Source organism: Rhinoraja longicauda, chromosome 16 (genome assembly GCF_053455715.1).
Source record: "Rhinoraja longicauda isolate Sanriku21f chromosome 16, sRhiLon1.1, whole genome shotgun sequence".
Taxonomy (NCBI): domain Eukaryota; kingdom Metazoa; phylum Chordata; class Chondrichthyes; order Rajiformes; family Arhynchobatidae; genus Rhinoraja; species Rhinoraja longicauda.
In genome coordinates this window covers 11,480,179-11,503,875 of record NC_135968.1, presented here as the reverse complement: position 1 = coordinate 11,503,875, position 23,697 = coordinate 11,480,179, and the positions used below count along the sequence as shown (strand labels likewise).

Here is a 23,697-nt window from a genome sequence, read left to right as displayed (position 1 = left end):
CCAAGGCCCTGTACAACTGCAGCAGAACCTCCCTGCTCCTAAACTCAAATCCTCTTGCTATGAATGCCAACATACCATTCGCTTTCTTCACTGCCTGCTGCACCTGCATGCTTGCTTTCAAAATTGATGGGCAAATAAGTGAGGCTACACTGCATGTAAGAGACTAAGGTTGAGATCCATCATAATATACACCCTGCCCTTGAGTCGTATTTGAGATTAAGTTTCTCTCTGATCCCCGGGTGTATTATAGTTCATTATAAATTGGATGGAGCTGTTTTAACCTGCTGCCTGCTTCATGCATTCCCGAATGCTAAATTTAGCTCAAACCAATTATCTCACTCCAGGAAGTATCTCCAAATGAACGAGCGTGTTTTCTGAGTTTAATGACATTTTGGACCCATTCCACCCTCTCCATCTGCACTGCAGAACATTCATAACTTCATGAACAGAACCTATCTAAATTTCCAGATTCGGGTGATGTTTTTTTTTTGGTGCTTCTTCCTGGAGAACCTATTCCATGCACCTGCAGCTCATAAATTCATAAGTCACAGAAGCAGAATTAGTCGACTCCGCCATTCAATCATGGTTGATCTATCTTTCCCTCTCAACACTACTCTCCTGCCTTCTCCCCATAACCCCTGACTAAGGGCGCCGTCTGTACGGAGTTTGTACATTCTCCCCGTGACCTGCGTAGGTTTTCCCCGAGATCTTCGGTTTCCTCCCACACTCCAAAGATGTACAGGTTTGTAGGTTAATTGGCTTGGTATAAACGTATAAAAATGTAAAATTGTCCTTCGTGTGTATAGGGTAATGTTAATGTGCGGGGATCGCTGGGCGGTGTGGACTCGGTGGGATGAAGGATCTGGTTCTGCACTGTATCTCTAAACTAAACTAAACGAAACCCATACTAATCAAGAACCTAGCAATCTCCACCGTAATAATATCCATTGACTGGGCCTCCACAGTCTTCTATGGCAATGATTGCCACCAGTGGGGATGTGATGCAAATGTCCTTACAATAACTGGCTTTGCGTTCTTGTGCATGCAGTTCATTAACTCCTTAAATGTGTATGACCCCACAATCTGCTAGATTATCCTTTAGCATTTACTAACCGGCTGTTATCAAGCAACTGAATTATCCTACCACAACCAGAGAGCAGTGCTGAACTACTATCTACCTCTTTGGTGACCCTCGGACTATCCTTGATCGGACTTGGCTGGCTTTACCTTGTGCTAAACGTTTGTTCCCTTATCCATGAATCTACACACTGTAAATGGCTCGATTGTAATCACGTATTGACTTTCTGCTGACTGGTTAGCACGCAACGAAAGCTTTTCACTGTACCTCGGTACACGTGATAATAAACTAAACAAAACTTGAACTTAATTACAATAGAACTCCATCGTGGAACATTGCTCATATCTTCGGGACACAAACGTGTAGGTGCAGGAGTGGAACTCTCGAGGTTCCACATGGGAGAAAGACATAATGAAAGAAAGGCCCGGGTCAAAGCCTGGCGCGGGGCGTTTGTTTTCATCAGAGACGAGATTTCCTCTTTCTTTCTTGACCGGACAGTGAATCTGCATCCAAAATCCCAAGCATGGTTGTCATGCAGTATTCCAGGATGTGTGAGACCCAGGTGTTTAGGAGGCAGGATCTGGAGTGGGAAGTCGCTGCCTTGTGAAGGATGCCCAAGGATAGTCTGAAGAAGGGACTCGACCCCTTGGGCTCCATATCTGTGGAAGGATGTGCTGGCTCTGGAGAGGGTGCAGAGAAGGTTTACAGGAATGATTCCAGGAATGAGTGGGTTAGCACACGATGAGCGTTTGACAGCATTGGGCCTGTACTCGCTGGAGTTTCGAAGGTTGAGGGGGGACCTCATTGAAACGTACAGAATAATGAAAGGCACAGATTGAGTGGATGTGGAGAGGATGTTTTCACTGGTGGAAGATTCTAGGACCAGAGGTCATAGCCTCAGAATGAAATGGCGCTCTTTTAGAAAGGTAAGGAGGAACTTCTTTAGTCAGAGGGCAGTTAATCTGTGGAACTCATTGCCAGAGGGCTGTGGAAGCCGTCAGTGGGTATTTCTAAGGCAGAGATAGACAAATTCTTGATTAGAACGGAAGTCAAGGGTTATGGGGAGAAGGCAGGAAAATGGGGATTAGGTGGGAGAGATCAGCCATGATTGAATGACGCAGTAGACTCGATGGGCCGAATGGCCTTATTCTACTCCGATAACATGTGAACTTGTGAAAACGTCACCTATCCATGTTCTCCAGAGATGCTGCCTGACCTGCTGAGTTACTCCAGCAGTTTGTGTCATTTGGTGTGTTAACCTGCATCTGCAGTTCTTTGTTTCGACAAGGATGCCCAAGGCCCTGGATGGGCTGATCCATGAACTAGTTATTTATTGGAGTGACACATGAGAGTGAAGATACTCTCTCTTCCAGCTTTCTCCCCTCATCCCCATCAGTTCGAAGGGTCTCGGCCCAAAACGGCGTCTGTCCATTTCCCTCCACAGATGCTGCCTGATCGAGCAGTTTTGTTTTTCATCATCGTCATTCATCATCCTGGGATCAGTTGTCAAGGACCAGCGTGGGGGGGGGGGGGGGGGGGGGGGGACTGCCGTGAGGGAGGGGGAAGAACGATGGACAATGGGGGGGGAGGGAGGGAGGTGAGAGGGGGGAGAACAATGGACAATGGGATGGGAGGGAGGTGAGAGGAGGGAGAACAATGGACAATGGGATGGGAGGGAGGGAGGGAGGGAGGGAGGGAGGTGAGAGGGGGGAGAACAATGGACAATGGGAGGGGGGGGGAGGGAGGGGGGGGGAGAACAATGGACAATGGAGGACCTGGTGTGGGGGAACTGCTGTTGGGGGACCTGGTGTAGGGGAACTGCAAAGGAGGAGCCCGCGTACTTTGTAACTTTGTCAGCACCGGAGGTGGCCTTAGGAGGTTCCAATGCATTTCTGATTCACATGATTCTGACTGTGCAAGCACACTGCTGCTCTTGTCTCTCCCCCCACCGTACAGGATGATTATTGATCTGATAACGTGATGCAATCGCACCAGGGAGTGCGTTGAACCAAACCTCATAATGTCTTTTCGAATGTTGCAGAACCGATTCCGGCCTTTGAGAGCTGGCAGAGCGAGCTGGATAACGGACGGGAAGCCCATCGATCGCCGGGGGCTGGCAGGCTGCTGCACCACGTGGCTGAAGGGGACAATCCGCTCATATCACCACGATGCTCAAGTTTCAGCAAGAGCCAAAGATTTGTACTGGACACAGAGGCCGCTCCATCCCCACCGAGTGCTCAACTCTTCATCATGTGAGGGCAGGAGAGGCTTCCTCCTTTTGTTTATGCATTATATATATATATATCTCAGTTTAGTTTAGAGATACAGCGCGGTAACGGCCCCTTCGGCCCACCGTGTCCGCGCCGACCAGCAATCCCCACACGTTAACACTATCCTACACACACACACGTGTACACACGCGTACACACGCGTACACACACACACACACACACACACACACACACAAACACACACACACACACACACACACACACACACACACACACACACACACACACATTAAGGACAATGTTTTCTACATTTATACCAAAGCCGATTAACCTGCAAACCTGTGCGGCTTTGGAGTGTGGGAGGAGACCGGAGATCCCGGAGAAAACCCACGCAGGTCACGGGGAGAACGTGCAACCTCCGTGCAGACAGGCATGAACCCGGGTCTCTGGCGCTGTGAGGCAGCAGCGCCACCGCGCCACCCAACGTATGTCAGCAGCGCTACCGCTGCGCCACCAAAGAATGTCTTTGCAATGCAGTAATAATTTAAACAAAAGTGTTTTACCCTTTCATACCTCAGGCCCCTGAGAGCTGGGAGTACTGTGTGTTTAGATGGAAACACAAAGAACTGCAGATGCTGGAATCTTGAGCAAATCACAAAGTGCTGGTGGAACCTAGCGGGACATAACCCGCAGGTTCATGAACCGCTCGATCTATTTAGGTGGCGGGCAAGACTGAGTAGCTCGAACTGCAGTGTAAGAAAACATAAGAAAATAACTGCAGATGCTGGTACAAATTGAAGGTATTTATTCACAAAATGCTGGAGAAGGGTCTCGACCCGAAACGTCACCCATTCCTTCTCTCCCGAGATGCTGCCTCACCTGCTGAGTTACTCCAGCATTTTGTGAATAAATACCTTCGAACTGCAGTGTAGATTGGCCGAGCCTTCGTTTTTTGTTTCAGGATATAAACATCAAGGATTAGAAGGCATAGCTTTGAGGTGAGGGGAGCGTTAGGGAGAAGTGTGAGGCAACTTTCTTTGCACACAGTGGTGAGAGCCTGGAACGAACTGCCTGGGGTGTTGGTGGAGGCAGATACGATAGTGGGATTTAAGAGGCTTTTAGACAGGCACATGAATATGGAGGGAGATGCATCGTGTGCAGGTAGAGGAGAATAGTTTAACTTGGCATTATGTTTGGTACGCACATTGTGGGCTGAAGGGCCTGTTCTTGTGCTGCACTGTTCTATCTCCACCACTCCCCGAGTGTGAAAGCTCAAGAGTCAAGTCAAGTCGAGTTTATTTGTCACATACATATACAAGATGTGCAGTGAAATGAAAGTCGCAATGCCTGTGGATTGTGCTAAACTACAAAACAGAATAGAAAAAAAAATGTTAACACAAAAAATAAATTAATACAGTAATTAAATTAGTCCCTGGTGATATGAGAGTTAACAGTCCTGATGGCCTGTGGGAAGAAACTCCATCTCATCCTCTCTGTTTTCACAGCGTGACAGCGGAGGCGTTGGCCTGACCGTAGCAGCTGGAACAGTCCGTAGCTGGGGTGGCAGGGGTCCCCCATAATGTTGCTGGCTCTGGATCTGCACATCCTGATGTATAGGTCCTGCAGGGGGGCGAGTGTAGTTCCCATGGTGCGTTCAGCCGAATGCACTACTCTCCGCAGAGCCTTCCTGTCCTGGGCAGAGCTGTTCCCAAACCAGACTGTGATGTTGCCGGACAGGATGCTCTCTACAGCCCCAGAGTAGAAGCACTGAAGGATCCTCAGAGAGACTCTGAATTTCCTCAGCTGTCTGAGGTGGTAAAGGCGCTGCTTTGCCTTACCCACCAGTGCGGCAATGTGTGTTGTCCATGTCAGATCCTCTGTGATGTGGACTCCCAGGTATTTTAAAACTGCTCACCCTATCCACAGTAGACCCATTTAACTCCTCGCCTCCTGTTGCAGAGCCTGGGCTGAGACACCTGTGGCTGGACTGCGACGGGAGTGTTGGACAGTCAGAGGTGCCTTCTGCTTTCTGAGTCCATCTGCTTTCCATCTAAACACCGTTACGAGGAAGAGCAGGGGCCCTACCACCCGACCCATCCCGTATCCCAGCGACACAGGACCAAAAAAAACCCCAGTCTTTGGGGGTAGCTTGCTGCATAAACTAGCTGGTGCGTTTTAGCTTGTGCCGACAGCCGCGCCACCTGTGCCACCCCAGTGACCCGGTTCGATCCTCATAATCATAAGTGATAGGAGTAGAATTAGGCCATTCAGCCCATCAAGTCGACTCCACCATTCAATCTTGGCTGATCTGTCTCTCCCTCCAAACCGCATTCTCCTGCCTTGTCCCCGCAACCTCTGACACCCGTACTAATCAAGACTCTTATCGATCTCTGCCTCAAAACAGGCCTCGGGTGTTGTCTGTGTGGAGTTTGCAGGTTTTCCCTGTCACCGCGTGGATTTAGAAACATAGAAACATAGAAAATAGGTGCAGGAGTAGGCCATTCGGCCCTTCGAGCCTGCACCGCCATTCAATATGATCATGGCTGATCATCCAACTCAGTATCCCGTACCTGCCTTCTCTCCATACCCCCTGATCCCTTTAGCCACAAGGGCCACATCTAACTCCCTCTTAAATATAGCCAATGAACTGGCCTCAACTACCTTCTGTGGCAGAGAATTCCACAGATTCACCACTCTCTGTGTGAAAAAAAACTTTCTCATCTCGGTTTCTTTGGATGCTCCTTCTCTGTACTGCATCAGCATTGCCTCTCATCCTCTGCTGCTGGTCAGTCCCTCATGGTGCTTTCACTGCCTCTAGTCTTGAACTGTTTCGTCAAATACTTGCCGGGCGTTCAGTTCCACCAATCCCCTCTCAGCCATCAGTGAAATAATGGGAAGTGGTCTTGAAAGTGCTCTGGCAGTACTTGCTCACCCTCAGCACTTGGGAGTCTCTTGCTCTGGACCGTCCAACCTGGGGTAGCAAGCTCGCCACAGGAGCCCGTGCAGCAGAGAACAGACGCACTGCAGAGGTCCAGAGGAAACGCACCGCGCGCAAGGCCCGGGCTACCTCCACTTCCACTGCAGCACCCATCCACTTGTGTCCTACGTGTGGGCGTGCCTTCCGGGCCTGGATTGGCCTCACCAGTCACTCCCGGACCCACAGTCACCAATCCTCCAACTGAAAGTGAAGTCATGGTCATCTTCGAACCCGAAGGACGAACAACAACAACAACTTGCTCACCAGTAACCATCTCACTGGTCCTTGGTTTGAGTTTTGCCAGGAAGCAATCAATCCACGTAAATACTCCTTTCATAAGGTTATAAGTAATAGGAGCAGAATTAGGCCAAATCTACTCCGCCATTCAATCATGGCTGATCCATCTCTCCCTCCTAACCCCAATCTCCTGCCTTCTCCCCATAACCCCTGACACCCGTACTAATCAAGAATCTATTTGTCTATCTCTGCTTTAAAATTGGCCTCCACAGCCTTCTGTAAGTAGTGTAGCTGTGTACTTCTTTAAGTAGCGTAGCTGCCTAATTAGCAGAATGAGATGATAACAGTGTATTAAGTCGGGCAGTGAAAAAGCATTTTCCGAAAGGGTTAGACATATAGTGCTCTTTAGTTTAATCATTATCATGTTTCCCAAAAGTTCTGGAGCAAGTGAGGATTCGCCCCTTCCTCTCAGACAGTTAGGGACACGTTGGATGTCTGCAAATGGAGACCGTGTGATCACATTTCTAACCCAATAATTGTAATTTGGAATTATGCAGTTGGAAAGAGAGCAGATGAACTCATCCAGGTAGACGATCTCCAATAACTGTCAGACAACCCGCAGAGCAGACACCAAATTGTCCATGAAATTGAGTTAGATCACTGACATGCCATCAGAATCGGCATCTAAGTAATTGCACAGTGCTGCCTGTGAGCAGTAATGCTGTATTCAAGAGAAATCTTCTGTAACACTCAACGCTTAACTCATAGATTGCCTTCGTAATGTAAAAACCACTCTCCGCGTCTTTCAGGGAGACCCTGCAGGTGAATTAACCTGCGGTGAATTGTGGACGCAGCCCAGATCATCACACAAACCAACCTCCCTTCTATTGGCTCCCATTTATGCCTCGCGCTGCCTCGGCAAGGCCGGCAGCCTTGGAATGAAGGACGAGTCGCACCCCCGGCCACTCCCTCCTCTCCCCTCTCCCATCGGGCAAAAGGTATAGAAGTGTGAAAACGCACACCTCCAGATTCAGGGACAGTTGCTTCCCAGCTGTTATCAGGCAACTGAATCATCCTACCACAACCAGAGAGCAGTGCTGAACTACTATCTACCTCTTTGGTGACCCTCAGACTATCCTTGATTGGACTTTGCCGGCTTTACCTTTGCACTCAACGTTAGTCCCTTATCGCGTATCTATACACTGTAAATGGATCGATTGTAATCATGTATTGTCTTTCCGTTGACTGGTTAGCACGCAACAAAAGCTTTTCACTGTACCTTGGTACATGTGAAAATAAACTAAACTGAAAGAAATGGTAGGGGTTTTTGCATGCACTGCCTGAGGTTGCAGTGGAGATGCATTAAGCTGTTGCATTCAGAAGAGGGTTGGATAGGTAACAGGAACAGGAAATATTGGTAAGGCTATGAGGAAAAGGGAGAGTGGAGTAGTGTCCAACTCTGGTCCCAGACCTCCCTGTTCGGACCCAGCCCGATTTACGGATACCCAAAGCCAATCCATCGCTTTTTGCAACAGTTCTCCTTCCGTGCGCTGCGTTCCACACTGGCCGCCATGCACAGGAGCCAGTAGTCCCTCGCTCTGACTCTCCCGCTCCTCCGGGCCTCCATCACCCACACCTGCAATGGACCCCGACTTGACTTCATTCTACGCCAGATCCAAGGCCTTCAACAAACGCTTACCTGGTCTCTACTAAGGATCACAAGCTTGCCCGCCTCCAGACCAGTCCCTCCACCGACACTCCTCGACTCGACCGCCCGCCCGCCGGGGCTCTTTGTACCTTTCTGTACCTCTAGTTTCCCTCTCCCCTGACTCCCGGTCTGAGGAAGGGTCTCAACCCGAAGCGTCATCTATTCCTTCTCTCCGGAGATGCTGCCTGGCCCGCTGAGTTACCCCAGCATTTTGTGTCTTATCTTTGGAGTCAAGACAGTTGGATTGCTCTACGCTGGATCCGCTAGTGCAGTCTTTGTTTAGTTTAGAGATACAGCGCGGAAACAGCCCCTGTGGCTTAACCGAGTCCGCGCCGCCCAGCGATCCCTGCACACTTACACTATCCTACACACACTGGGGACATTTTACAATTATACCAAGCCAATTGGCCTCCCATAGGTCTATGGCGTGTGGGAGGAAACCAGAGATCTGGGAGAAAACCCATTCAAGTCACGGGGAGAACTACGTACAGATAGCACCCGTGGTCGGGATTGAACCCAGGTCTCCGGCGCTGTAAGGCAGCAACTCTACCTCTGCACCACCGTGCCGCCCAACTCCTGTGTTGTGACTGTGTAACCTCCTAAAGTACTCACCAGCCATGAGATGTACAGTTCATCCTTCGAATACTGAGTCTCTAAAAATTGAAGGCTCCCTGATTCTTCCATTCGACCTTTAGCTAAATGTTATCAAATATTCACACAAAGACAATTGAGGGATAAATTGAGACCAATTGCCATTAAAACAAAATCTGTGCAACACAAAATAACCACAACGTGTGATCTGTAATTCTCCAATTAAGTTTTATGTTGGTGCATGAAAATAGTTTTCTTTGTCAAAAATTCCCTTAGTACTCATTAATCTTTTGATATTTCAGTGCATGAAGGCGGTAGGGAAATCTGTAAGCTGCCGAGCCAGCACTTCTATCTCTGCATCACTGTGTAAGCACAGACACAGAACATAGAACACAGAACACAGCACAGAAACTGGGCCTTTGGCCCATGGTGTCTGTGCTTAACATGATGCCAATTTAAACTATTACCGTCAGCCCGCTCGTGATCTATGCTCCTCTTTCTTCTGCCCCTTCAGGTTCAGTCTAAATGCCTCTTAAACATTCCTATTGTGTCTACTTTCACCACCTCACCTGGCAGTGCATTCCAAGCAACTACCATATTCTGTATAAGAAAAAGTTGGAACTTATCCCTTCTCACCTTAAACCCTCTAGTATCTGACATTTGCACCATGGGATAAAGGCACTGACGATCTTGCCTACCTGTGCCTCTCATCATTTTACCCACCTCCATCAGGTTGCTCCTTAGCCTCTGGTACTCCAGGGAAAACAATTCACGTTTGTCCAATCTCTCCAGACAATATCTCCTTACAACATTCTGATGAGCCTTTTCTATACCCTCTCCAAATCCTCCATATCCTTCCTGTGATCATAAGGTCATAAGTGATAGTAGAATTAGGCCATTCGGCCCATCAAGTCTACTCTGCCATGCAATCATGGCTGGTCTCTTTCTCCCTCCTCACCCCATTTTAGATTTAGATTTAGAGATACAGCGCGGAAACAGGCCCTTCGGCCCACCGGGTCCGCGCCGCCCAGCGATCCCCGCACATTAACGCTATCCTACACACACTAGGGACAATCTTTTTACATTTGCCCAGCCAATTAACCTACATACCTGTACGTCTTTGGAGTGTGGGAAGAAACCGAAGATCTCGGAGAAAACCCACGCAGGTCACGGGGAGAGCGTACAAACTCCGTACAGATGGCGCCCGTAGTCAGGATCGAACCTGACTCTCCGGCGCTGCATTCTCCTGCCTTCTCCCCATAACCTCTGACACCTTTACTAATCAAGAAATGTTTGTAATAGGGTAAACAGAATAGCACACAATACTTCAAATGAGGCCTAGCCAAAGTTTTATGAAGCTGCAACATGACTTCCCAATTTTTTATATTCTAGGACCATGACAGGATCTCAAGGTTGTAATCTAGAGGCCAGCACTGATGACCAGCATTTTTGTTCCATATTGGTGTGTTTATTCCATGTCTTGTATAACAGAGCTTTATTTGTCATTCGGTACCGAAGTACCGAACGAAACTACATAGCCGTCATAGAAAAAAAGAACACAAGACACATAACCCCAACACAAACGTCCATCACAGTGACTCCAAACACCCCCTCACTGTGATGGAGGCAACAAAACTTCCACTCTCTTCCCCACGCCCACGGACAGACAGCTCGTCACCGACCGACCCGCACAGTCCTCGCAAGGGGATGGAAGTCCCCGCGGCCGAGTCGCACCGGGCGCTGAAACGTCTCGCGGCCGAGCCGGGTGATGGAAGGCCCTGCGACCAAGCCTTGCGCAGCTAAGTCCCGTGGTCGAGCCGCACCGGGCGATGTTAAGTCCCGCGGCCGAGCCGCACCAGCGATGAAAAGTCCCGCAGCCAAGCCGCACCGGGCGATGTAAAGTCCCGTGGTCGAGCCGCACCAGCGATGTAAAGTCCCGCAGCCGAGCCGCACCGGGCACTGTTAAGTCCAGCGGCCAAGCCGCACCAGCGATGTAAAGTCCCGCGGCCAAGCCGCACCAGCGATGTAAAGTCCCGCAGCCGAGCCGCGCCGGGCGATGAAAAGTCCAGCGGCCAAGCCGCACCGGGCGATGTTAAGTCCAGCGGCCAAGCCGCACCGGGCGATGTTAAGTCCAGCGGCCGAGCCGCACCGGGCGATGTAAAGTCCAGCGGCCGAGCCGCACCGGGCGATGTTAGGCCCCGCAGCCGAGCCGCACCCCGCGCCGTGAGGAAGAGAAAAGTTTCCCCCACCCCCCCCCCCCGCCACCCCCCACCCACACCACCACCCCCCACACATACACATTTACGTTTAGTTCAGTTTGGTTTAGTTTAGAGAAACAGGTCCTTCTGCACACTGAATTCGCACCAACCGGTGATCCCTGTACACTACCACTATCCTACACACTCCAGGGACAATTTACATTTATACCAAGCCAATTGGCATTCAAACCTGTACGTCTTTAGAGTGTGCGAGGAAACCGGAGATCCCGGAAAAAAACCCACGCAGGTCGCAGGGAATACCCACGCAGGTCACAGACTCCGTACAGACAAGCACCCGGATCCATGGCGCTGTAAGGCAGCAACTCTACCACTGCGCCACCGTGCTGCCCTATACGGACATGTTTCTAGTACAGGTGTTGAATGCTGACCTTCCCAGCAACAGTATTGTCAGCCCTCGCACATCTATGCAGCTTCAGGCCAGGTCACTCCATCACTCAAGGCCAGCTTGGTCCGAAACCCTCCGTGTGACTCAAACTAATTCTCAGCAATCGGCTTCATCTATGTTTACGGCACACAGAGAGAGAGAGAGCAATCAGTCTGAAACTTGCTTGAGCATTTTACTGCAATCGGCTAATTTGTTTCCAGGAAAGCCATTCATAATCATTCTTGAAACTACCTCCAGTTTCTCAGCTCCAGCTACACCCAGTCTAGAAGAGAACTATTGGCATCATACAGTGAATTTTTTAGCCTGAAGAAGGCTCCAACCCCAATCGTCGCCCATCCATGTTCTACAGAGACGCGGCCTGACCCGCGGCCTGACCCGCGGAGTTACTCCAGCACTGTGTGTCTTTTTTTCCTCTCGCATACCGGCATCTGCAGTTCCTTGTGTCCAGTGAATTGTCTCGTACTTCGATGACGCACTGTGGACGTAATCTCACTCTTCAGTGTTCACTCCAAGGACAATATTTTCTCCGCTTTTAAAGGTCACCTGCCTTTCCATTGATTGAACAGCGGTCTCTTCCCAACATCACCCTGCTACTTTGGAATGAGTTTTCTTGCAGTGACTCATTTACCTTTTAGTGGAATTGTTGCACATTCAGCCCGCTGGGTCTCAGCCAGATCCCTGTTGGGAAAATTCGTCTGTCCTGTTCACTTGCTGTTTCAACATTACCTTGTAAATTATTCTCTCTCATATTGTATTCAGTTCCGCTTTGGAGCCAGTGATTGATTCTATCTCTTTCATTTGGTTTTAGGATTGTTAACTGTTCCCCTTGCTGAAGAAGAAAAAGATGTTTTGTCTATACGTCCTGTTCTCTGCCTGCAATTTTGGATCTATGCCCCAAACCTGTCACCATCCCTCACTCTATTCCAATTAAACTTAATCACGGTGGCACAACGGTGAAGACACTGCCTCACAGCGCATTCAGCGCCAGAACCCAGGTTCGATCCCGACTACGGGTGCTGTCCTTATGGAGTTTGTACGTTCTTCCTGAGTCTGCATGGGTTTTCTCCGAGATCTTTGGTGTCCTTCTACACTCCGAAGACGTACTGGTTTGTAGGTTAATTGGCTTTCTATTAAAAAAATGTAAATCATCCCCAGTGCGTGCAGGGCATTGTTGGTTGGTGCGGACTCGGTGGGCCGAAGGGCCTGTTTCCGCACTGTATCTCTAAACTAAATTAAACAAAACCATGTACATACTTTTTTAAGCCAAGTGCCTTTATCACCTTTATCACTCATTTCCCAACCAAGTGTCTTTTCTTATTTGCTCCAGGATTAATTCTACGCAGAGTCTGAAATCAAATGAGACTGTAGGCATTCGGAACGGGGCAAGATTTGGAGCACACAGAAAACTGACTCTGTGCTTTGTTTTTTTTAATTGCGAATAAATCCAGAAACAGCAGTCATATAAAACACTTAAAAGGTTTCTCTTGGTCATTTGAATGAATTATTTTTCATACATCGCGAGGAATAATTCCCACTGTCTCAGAGAAGTCAAAAGCCACCAATCCTTTTGAAGTAATTTTGACGTCAGAATCATTTGGATGATGTGTCTGGGATTCTTTCTGCTCTGTGAGAAGATCCTTTGGGATGGCTCATAAGTGTTAGATGGCTCCATTGCTTTGTCTATAAGCAATGAATTGATGTTAGATTATGCAACCCCATAACCTATTTGCATTTAATAACTGAAGTCTCCACTAAATTTCTTTTATGCTTCTTCGCTGTCTATAAAACATGATGAAATATTTCCTGTGGTATATTTATAAATCGGTGGGCAATTAATTCCACTGGAGTTAACTGGAAGGTTCAGGACATCATTTAAAGAATGAAATGGATAAAGTATTTTATATTCAGCACAGGGATTTGATGAGATTGTACTTTGGTTGAGGAAGCTGAATTTCTATTTCAATGTGATGCCTGGAAATGTAGTGGGGCATCTTTATCCACCAGTCTGGTTTTTTTTTAATGGAGATTAAGGTAACCTGTTATCCTCCAGACAGTTAGGAAAGATAATTTTTCCAAGATAAGTCCAACAAAATGGTGGTGTAGTGGTAGAGCTACTGCCTTACAGCGCCAGAGACCCAGATTTGATCCTGGATGCTGTCTGTAGTTTGTACACTCTCCCTGTGACCCGCGTGGGTTTTCTCCGAGATCTTCGGTTTCCTCCCACACCCCAAAGACATACAGGTTTGTAAGTTAATTGGCCTGGTATAAACGTATACCGTGTGTGTGTATACCCTAGTGTGTGTAGGGTCGTGTTAGTGTGTGGGGATTGCTGGTTGGTGTGGGCCGAAGGGCCTGTTTCCGCGCTGTATCTCTAAACTAAACTAAACAAAACTAAAAGTATCCCTGCAAAGCTTGAGTTTACTCTTGGGTATAGGCGTTGTTGAAAAGTTGTTTATTTTTTTGTTTTGTTATGAGGAAATATTTAGAGGACGTTTTGATAGGAGGAAGATTTGAGCACACTGGAAGATTGTTCCAGACCTCTGAACTATTATGGTTTAAATTTACCCTTCACTTTGCTGTTCTCTTAAGGCCGAGAAACTCTTCACTGGTTAATTCCGAAGCTGAAAACGGCCCAGTGTTGGTGATGCAACTGACTAAACAGATCCAGAATTTCAGAAAGAAAATACGAAAATATGAAGAAAAATTTGAGCAAGAAAATAAATATCGGGTATGTGTGTTTAAAAAAAATAAATCTGATTTAATAACAGTGAGTAAATTTCACTCTGAGGCTTTCTAACATATATTCTTAAAGCTTGCTCCACAATTCACTTTTGTAGTTATTCAGTGCCTGAAAGGTGATGTTTCTCATCCAGTGTTTCCTTAGAATCATGTACTTAGCGACAGTGAAATAGCAGCCTGGGATTATTAGATTGGTAAATGGTAAATGGTATGTGATGTACGGCACTTTATTTGTCACATGTACCGAGGTACAGTGAAATTCATGTTTGTATACGGTTTAGTACAAATATCTCTGTACATTTAGAAGGATGAGGGGGGATCTTATCGAAACGTATAAGATTGTTAAGGGGTTGGACACGTTAGAGGCAGGAAACATGTTCCCAACGTTGGGGGAGTCCAGAACCAGGGGCCACAGTTTAAGAATAAGGGGTAGGCCATTTAGAACGGAGATGAGGAAAAGCTTTTTCAGTCAGAGAGTTGTGAATCTGTGGAATTCTCTGCCTCAGAAGGCAGTGGAGGCCAATTCTCTGAATGCATTCAAGAGAGAGCTGGATAGAGCTCTTAAGGATAGCGGAGTCAGGGGGTATGGGGAGAAGGCAAGAACGGGGTACTGATTGAGAATGATCAGCCATTATTCTTAGATCCCTCTGCTCTACAACACTCCCCAGGGCCCTGCCATTCACTATGAAAGTCCTGCTCTGGTTTGCAGTATCTCTCACTTATTTGCATTTAGACTCAATTTGCCATTCTTAGGCCTACTTGTCCATTTGATCAAGGTACCATTGTAATTTGATATTGATACCATTGTAAAGAGTTGTGAATCTGTGGAATTCTCTGCCACAGAAGGCAGTGGAGGCCAATTCACTGGATGTTTTCAAGAGAGAGTTAGATATAGCTTTTAGGGCTAACAGAATCAAGGGATATGGGGAGAAAGCAGGAATGGGGTAATGATTTTGGATGATCAGCCATGATCATATTGAATGACAGTGCTGGCTCAAAGGCATACTCCTGCACCTATTTTCTGAGTGTCTTTGTTTAATTCTTGATAACCATCCTCGCTGTCTGAGATACCACCTGTTTTAATGTCATCTGCAAAGTTACTAATCTCATCCAAATGTTCTCATCCAAATCATTAGTGTAGACGACAAGCACCAATCCCTGAAGCACACAACCAGCCACAGGCCTCCAGTCCAAAAAACAATTTATACACTGTAAATGGATCGATTGTAATTGTGTATTGTCTTTCTGCTGATAAAACAAAAGCTTTTCACTGTACCTCGATGCACGTGACAATAAGCTAAACTATAAACTAAACTCAACAATCCCCCACAATAGCCTCTGCTTCCTACCATGAAGCCGATTCTGTATCCAGTCAACTGGATCCCATGCGATCTAACCTCGCAGAACTGCCTACTATGCAGAACCTTGTCTTCAGCTTCTTCCAACTTCGAACCATAGCTAAAATCAAACCTTTCCTCCAATTCGACGACACAGAAAAAATCATTCACGCTTTCATTTCCTCCCGCCTAGACTACTGCAACTCCCTATACACTGGGATCAGCCAATCTTCCCTGTCCCGCCTGCAACTGGTCCAAAACGCCGCAGCGAGACTCCTGACGGGTACCCGTAAAAGGGACCACATCACCCCGATTCTGGCCTCTCTCCACTGGCTCCCTGTACGGTACAGAATCAACTTCAAGCTCCTCCTATTCACGTATAAAGCCCTAAATGGACATTCCCCCCCCTACATCAAAAATCTTCTAACCCCCCTCTCTAACTCCAGGTCCCTCAGGTCGGCCGACTTGGGGCTACTCACTATCCCGCGGTCTAGGCTTAAGCTCAGGGGTGACCGCGCTTTTGCGGTTGCAGCTCCTAGACTGTGGAACAGCATCCCTCTCCCCATCAGAACTGCCCCCTCCATCGACTCCTTTAAGTCCAGGCTCAAAACCTATTTCTACTCCCTAGCGTTTGAGGCTCATTGAGGAGGCGCTGTGAACTGTTTGCGTGCTACTGTATGTTTCATTTTTTTTCCTTAGTACCTAATCAGATGTACAGCACTTTGGTCAACGTGGGTTGTTTTTAAATGTGCTATACAAATAAAATTGACTTGACTTGACTTGTCAAACAATGCCCTTGCTGACGTCCATATAGACTAAATCTACGTCCTCGTCAGCCTTTTTAGTTACTTCTTCAAAAAACTCATTCGGATTCTTAAAACACGAATGCCCACGCACAATATCATGTTGAGTATCCCTAATCACCAACCCTTGTCTTTCCAAATGCATTATCCCTCAGAAATCTCTTTGGTAACTGTCCCACCACCGATGTCAGGCTTGCTGATCGATAGTTCCCAAGTGTTTCTTTACAGCCCTTCTGAAATAGAAGTATAAAATGAGTCACCCTCCAGTTTTCTGGCACCTCACCTGAGTCTATCAGTGATTCATATATCTCAGCCAGGACTCATGCGATTTCCTCTCTCGCTTCCCACCTTGCCCTTGGTTATATTTGAATCTATCTATTGTGCCCTTCACTCTAACAGGACGATACATAACTTTCACCAGGGAGTGCAGCGTAGGCTCACCAGGTTCATTCCCGGGATGGCGGGACTGACATATGATGAAAGAATGGGTCGACTGGGTTTATACCCATTGGAATTTAGAAGGATGAGAGGGGATCTTATAGAAACATATAAAATTCTTATGGGATTGGACAGGCTAGATGCAGGAAAAATGTTTCCGTTTTTGGGGGTGTCCAGAACCAGGGGTCACAGTTTAAGAATAAGGGGTAGGCCATTTAGGACTGAGATGGGGAAAAACTTTTTCACCCAGAGAGTTGTGAATCTGTGGAATTCTTTGCCACAGAAGGCAGTGGAGGCTAATTCTCTGAATGCATTCAAGAGAGAGCTGGATAGAGCTCTTAAGGATAGCGGAGTCAGGGGGTATGGGGAGAAGGCAGGAACGGGGTACTGATTGAGAATGATCAGCCATGATCACATTGAATGGCGGTGCTGGCTCGAAGGGCCGAATGGCCTCCTGCACCTATTGTCTATTGTCACAGTTTAAGAATAAGGGTAGGCCATTTAGGACTGAGATGAGGAAAAACTTTTTCACCCAGAGGGTTGTGAATCTGTGGAATTCTTTGCCACAGAAGGCAGTGGAGGCCAATTCACTGGATGTATTCAAGAGAGAGTTAGATATAGCTCTTAGGGCTAACGGAATCAAGGGATATGGGGAGAAAGCAGGAACGGAGAGCTGATTTTGGATGATCAGCCATTATCATATTGAATGGCGGTGCTGGCTCGAAGGGCCGAATGACCTGCTCCTATGTTTCTACTTTTAAAAGAATCCCACTTTCTGGACGTTCCTTTGCCCGCAAACATCTGCTTTCAATCATCTTTGCACGTTCCTGTCAAATACCATCAATGACTCAATTATAGAACATTAATTTGTGGACCAACCCTGTCCTTATCCATGACTATTTAAAAGCTAATAGAACTGTGGTCACTGGTCCAAAGTGCTCACTCAGTCACTTGCCCGACCCTAGGAGTAATTCAAGCTTTGCCCTCTAAACCTCCCTTTATTTTTCCAACGTGGAATCACTTCACATTTGCCTGCCTTAAATTGTCTGCCCACTTACACGCCCCAGTACTCCTGTGGTTTGTTGCAATCCTTCTCTTTGGCTTTCACATTTCTGAACTCTATGAGAGTTTTTTCTTTCGTTTTTAATTCTGGAGATACAACGATACACTTTCCCACGAAATGGTGCGTGAATAGACAATAGACAATAGACAATAGGTGCAGGAGGAGGCTATTCGGCCCTTCGAGCCAGCACCACCATTCAATGTGATCATTCTCAATCAGTACCCCGTTCCTGCCTTCTCCCCATACCCCCTGACTCCGCTATCCTTAAGAGCTCTATCCAGCTCTCTCTTGAATGCATTCAGAGAATTGGCCTCTGAGGCAGAGAATTCCACAGATTCACAACTCTCTGACTGAAAAAGTTTTTCCTCATCTCCGTTCTAAATGGCCTACCCCTTATTCTTAAACTGTGGCCCCTTGTTCTGGACTCCCCCAACATTGGTAACATGTTTCCTGCCTCTAACGTGTCCAACCCCTTAATAATCTTATACGTTTCGATAAGATCTCCTCTCATCCTTCTAAATTCCAGTGAAGAGTTGAAGAGTTAGACGTGTCCTGCAAGGCCGTCTCTGGGAGACTGTGGCAGCATATTCCATTCAGTCTCGATCCTTAAGATAGACACAAAATTAGAGAAAATCTTGTTTTCGAAGGGTTTGGAATGCAGTTCTGCTAATTTAGCTGATAATTCCATTTCAGCCGAAATTGTCTGTTTAACCCTTACACAGTGCCTGTGTGCCTGTGTTCATGTGTGTGTTTACGTGTGTGTTTTTTGTGTGCGCGGGTCTGTGTTGCATAAGAATAAAGATCAAACTATTTTACGAATAACTCCCAATTGTTATGTTTTTAGCCCTCCCACAGTGATAAAGTCGGCGATCCAGAGGTCTTGAAGTGGATGAACGATCTAACAAGGGCCCGCAAGCAGTTAAAAGGTACACAACCTCACAGCCCCCATGCGGTTGCATGCAGTTTGAGAAACGAATCACTGTTGGTGGTGAAGCTCAACACACCAAGTGGCCCATCGCCAGGGGGCAGGTTTCTAAAGAGGTCTCCGCATTCGGCCGACGGAACATTCCGTTCTTGGAAAATTGTCATTAGTTGCAAATCTTTTTTTTTTTTAAAGCCTGAGAAAGCTGGCTGGTCACATGGTGCATGCAAATCAAACTCCGCTGCGTTACGAGTGGGCGCAGCTGGTACATAGCCGGAATAGACAATAGACAATAGGTGCAGGAGAGGAGGCCATTCGGCCCTTCGAGCCAGCACCGCCATTCAATGTGATCATGGCTGATCATTCTCAATCAGTACCCCGTTCCTGCCTTCTCCCCATACCCCCTGACTCCGCTACCCTTAAGAGCTCTATCTAGCTCTCCCTTGAATGCATTCAGAGAATTGGCCTCCACTGCCTTCTGAGGCAGAGAATTCCACAGATTTACAACTCTCTGACTGAAAACGTTTTTCCTCATCTCCGTTCTAAATGGCCTACCCCTTATTCTTAAACTGTGGCCCAGGACACGTATTCCAGGACAAGGCTGATCAGTTCAGCTGGCAGACTCCTAGTTCCGACTGATTGAACTTACGGTTTGTGAATGTGGCGTGCATGACCATCTCTTTTATTGAATCGTACATCGTAGAACAAGTCCGTTCATCCAAAGCTGCCTACGTTACCTCCGAGAATGCATATTCCATTTATTCTAAATTCTTAAGATAGACACAAAATTAGAATTTAATTTAGAATTAAAGGACATTCTTTTAGGAAGGAGATGAGGAGAAATTTCTTTAGTCAGAGGGTGGTGAATCTAAAATTCTGCCACAGCGCTGCGGAGGCCAAGTCAGTGGATATTTTTAAGGCAGAAATAGATAGATAGATAGATAGATAGATAGATAGATAGATAGATAGATAGATAGATAGATAGATAGATAGATAGATAGATAGATAGATAGATAGATAGATAGATAGATAGATAGATAGGTAGGTAGGTAGGTAGGTAGGTAGGTAGGTAGGTAGGTAGATAGATAGATAGATAGATAGATAGATAGATAGATAGATAGATAGATAGATAGATAGATAGATAGATAGATAGATAGATAGATAGATAGATAGATAGATAGATAGATAGATAGATAGATAGATAGATAGATAGATAGATAGTTCAGGGGTGTTAGAGGTTATGGGGAGAAGGCAGGAAAATGGGGTTAGGAGGGAGAGATAGATCAGCCATGATTGAATGGCGGAGTAGACTTGATGGGCTGAATGGCCTAATTCTACTCCTATCACATGACCTTATGACGTTAAATGCTGGAGTAACTCAGCGGGACAGGCAGGATCTTTGTATAGAAGGAAAGGGTGACGTTTCGGGTCGAGGCCCTTCTTCAGACTGAGTTACTCCAGCATTTTGTGTCTACCTTCGATTTTAACCAACATTTGCGGGTTTTTTCCAACATAATTCTACTCCTATTCCTTTTGACCTCATGACCTAAATCTCTCCCACTGACTCTAGAGAAAATAAATTGATAGATATATTTTATGTAGGGAAGAACTGCATATGCAGGTTTAAACCAAAGACAGGCACAAAAAGCTGGAGTAACTCAGCGGGTCAAGCAGCATCTCTGGAGAAAAGGAAAAGGTGACGTTTCGGGTAGAGACCCTTATTCAGACTGAGGATTTATAGCTTCGACTTAGGAAGCAGGGAACATCAAAAAACAAAGGTTTGCACTTATCCGCCCGCTCTCTCATTGCCTCTCATGGTCGTCGTTCAGAAGCGTGAGACAGTGGGCTTGAACCATTTTCTGTATGCATGCAGCAAACTCGCTGAAAGATCAGCTGGCATATTTTTAGCAGCCTTGGCTCCGAGTACAATGTCAGACCTGAGAGCTGGAGAAATTCTGGCTCGTCTATAAAAAGAATCACTGAGTCATCCGTGCCTACAGGCCAACTTCAAATGAGATGTGGCTCCAATCGCAGAGACCATTCCCAACAGATCAGGAAACGGTCAGTAGAGGGTGCCTCGAGGCTTTATCAACATAGTGATCCTGATTGACTTGTGACCTTTGCTATTTATCCATTATCTCATTAAACAAATCAATTTAAAGGAGATATTTTTTTTGTAAGCAGTATTCAGCAATAAACTAATTTTTTTCTTGCAAAGCGCAGGGTATGTCATCTGTAAAAATCCCCCCAAGAGTGAATCGGTTACAACAATAAAGGTTTGTCTGATCATATGTAGAAACAAACAACTGGTTTATACTGAAGATAGACACAAAGTGCTGGAGGAACTCAGCGGGTCAGGCAGCATCTCTGGAGAAAAGGGATAGGTGACATTTTAAAGAACTGAGACGAGGAAAAGCTTTTCCACACAGAGAGTTGTGAATCTGGAATTCTCTGCCACAGAAGGCAGTGGAGGCCAATTCACTGGATGTTTTCAAGAGAGAGTTAGATATAGACAATAGACAATAGGTGCAGGAGGAGGCCATTCGGCCCTTCGAGCCAGCACCGCCATTCAATGTGATCATGGCTGATCATTCTCAATCAGTACCCCGTTCCTGCCTTCTCCCCATACCCCCTGACTCCGCTGTCCTTAAGAGCTCTATCTAGCTCGCTCTTGAATGCATTCAGAGAATTGGCCTCCACTGCCTTCTGAGGCAGAGAATTCCACAGATTCACAACTCTCTGACTGAAAAAGTTTTTCCTCATCTCAGTTCTAAATGGCCTACCCCTTATTCTTAAACTGTGGCCCCTTGTTCTGGACTCCCCCAATATTGGGAACATGTTTCCTTCCCCTAACGTGTCCAACCCCTTAATAATCTTATACGTTTCGATAAGATCTCCTCTCATCCTTCTAAATTCCAGTGTATCTTGGGGCTAACGCAATCAAGGGATATGGGGGGAAAAGCAGGCACGGGGTATTGATTTTGGATGATCAGCCACGATCATATTGATCGAACCTGCTGGCACGAAGGGCCAAATGGCCTATTCTTGCACCTATTTTCTATGTTTCTATGTTTTGATTTGGGACCCTTCAGTCTGAAGAATGGTCCCGACCCGAAACATCACTTATCCTTTTTCTCCAGAGACGCTGCCTGACCCGCTGAGTTGCACCAGTGCTTTGTGTCTATCTGGTGAACAATTTCCTATGTTAATAGGCGCTAACTTTAAGGTATCACTATTGATTACTGCCATTTTGTATGCTTGGTCTTGTAGAACTGAAGCTGAAGATCTCTGAGGAGGAGAATAATAGACGGCACAGGCATCGAAGCAACGTATTGTCGGTAAACTCCAGACAGGACAAAGAGAACAAGCAGCACGAGTCGCAACAGAAGCCAAGTGTTGAGGAGACTGTACAAATAGTGATGAAAAAATTAAAAGAAAAGCAGGAAATACTTGGCCTTCCGGAAGATGTCAAGGTACCTCAACTTTTTTAGCGAATGGTTCTGTAACTGAGTAATTTGCAATGAAACGTAGAGATTTGAACAGTCTGACCAAAACACTTCAACAATATCTTGCACAGGAAATGACCCAAAAGCAACTGAAGTTAGATAAGGTCAACATGCAAAATTGCCTATTGCATTTTGAAAGCATTCATGGAAAACCGGTACGTATGCAGATAATGAAATAGAAATGTAAAAAATACAAAGTTAACCTCATCAGTGGGTTCCTGATTTGTAAAAAGTAATTTGCAAGCAGAGCCCAAGGATAAGGTCATTGCTGTACAAGAGTCACTCTTCCCTTGTGTTTTCATTATTCTAAACTATGGGATTCCACGTTTAGCTCTTTGATCTGGCTAAAAGTATTTTGATGAAAAGTCTGCCTGTCAACCTGTTTACAGAAAATGGTGGCTGCACATCATTGCAGTTGAATCTATGGAATGTAAACACACAAATATCGCCACTAGATAGACACAAAATGCTGGAGGAACTCAGCAGGTCAGGCAGCATCTCGAGAGAAAAAGGATGGATGATGTTACGGGTCGGAACCCTTCTTCAGACTGTTTTCTCCAGAGATGCTGCCTGACCGGCTGAGTTAATCCAGCACTTTGTGTCTACCTTGGGCATAAACCAGCACCTGCAGTTCCTCTCTGCACAATTAATGCCATTAACTGTTTGTAAGGAACAACTCCCATGTCCTTAAGAGAAACAGAGCACTGGGGAAATGAACTATTAAAACCAGCTGCATCCAATCTCCATGTCCACAGAGAATGATACCCTAATGTATTAAAGGATCAGTCTGAAGAAGGGTCTTGACCCGAAACGCCACCCATTCCGTCTCTCCAGAGATGCTGCCTGACCCGCTGAATTTACTCCAGCATTTTGTGTCTACCTTCGTATTAAATTCCAAGACTGGTAATAAATGAAGATTGGCAGTATTAAGGAAGAGCAGATACATTTTTAAGACAGTAATTTTCACGAGAAATGCGCTTTACCATTTCTCCCCAAAGCAATACATTTAAAGTTGAAAAATATCCAACAGAACACACTTTGGCAAAAGTCTGCTGCACAAATTGTAATAATATCACCTTCATCGAACATAGAACAACATAGCACAGGAACAGGCTCTTTGGCCCACAATGTGTGTACTGAATGTGTGGCTAAATTACAGAATATACAGACTATACACAGATTACCGTGCAGGGTCCTCCATTGTTCTCCCCTCCCCCACGCCCCCCCACCCCCCCAAGTCGGGTCCTCCATTGTCCATTGTTCTCCCCCCCCCCCCACGCCGCCCCTCCCCCCCCATGCCAGGTCCTCCATTATTCTCACCCCCTCTCTCACGCCGCCCCCCCCATGCCGGGTCCTTCATTGTCCATTGTTCTCCCCCCCCCTCACCTCTCCCTCACGCCAGC

The 23,697-nt window shown here is 46.6% G+C and overlaps 1 protein-coding gene across 3 annotated transcripts in view; it reads left to right on the top strand.

Annotated features, from left to right (window-relative positions):
• Positions 1-23,697, top strand: part of fam13c (family with sequence similarity 13 member C) — a 48,002-nt gene that overhangs the window by 8,032 nt on the left and 16,273 nt on the right. For 2 of the 3 annotated variants that reach the window (XM_078413198.1, XM_078413196.1), the window contains 5 exons: positions 3,120-3,330; positions 14,076-14,214; positions 18,711-18,792; positions 22,059-22,261; positions 22,366-22,449. In XM_078413198.1, coding sequence (XP_078269324.1) covers positions 3,120-3,330; positions 14,076-14,214; positions 18,711-18,792; positions 22,059-22,261; positions 22,366-22,449 — 719 coding nt within the window. The remainder of the gene's footprint in view (positions 1-3,119; positions 3,331-14,075; positions 14,215-18,710; positions 18,793-22,058; positions 22,262-22,365; positions 22,450-23,697) is intronic. The other variant, XM_078413197.1, reaches the window with a different exon arrangement.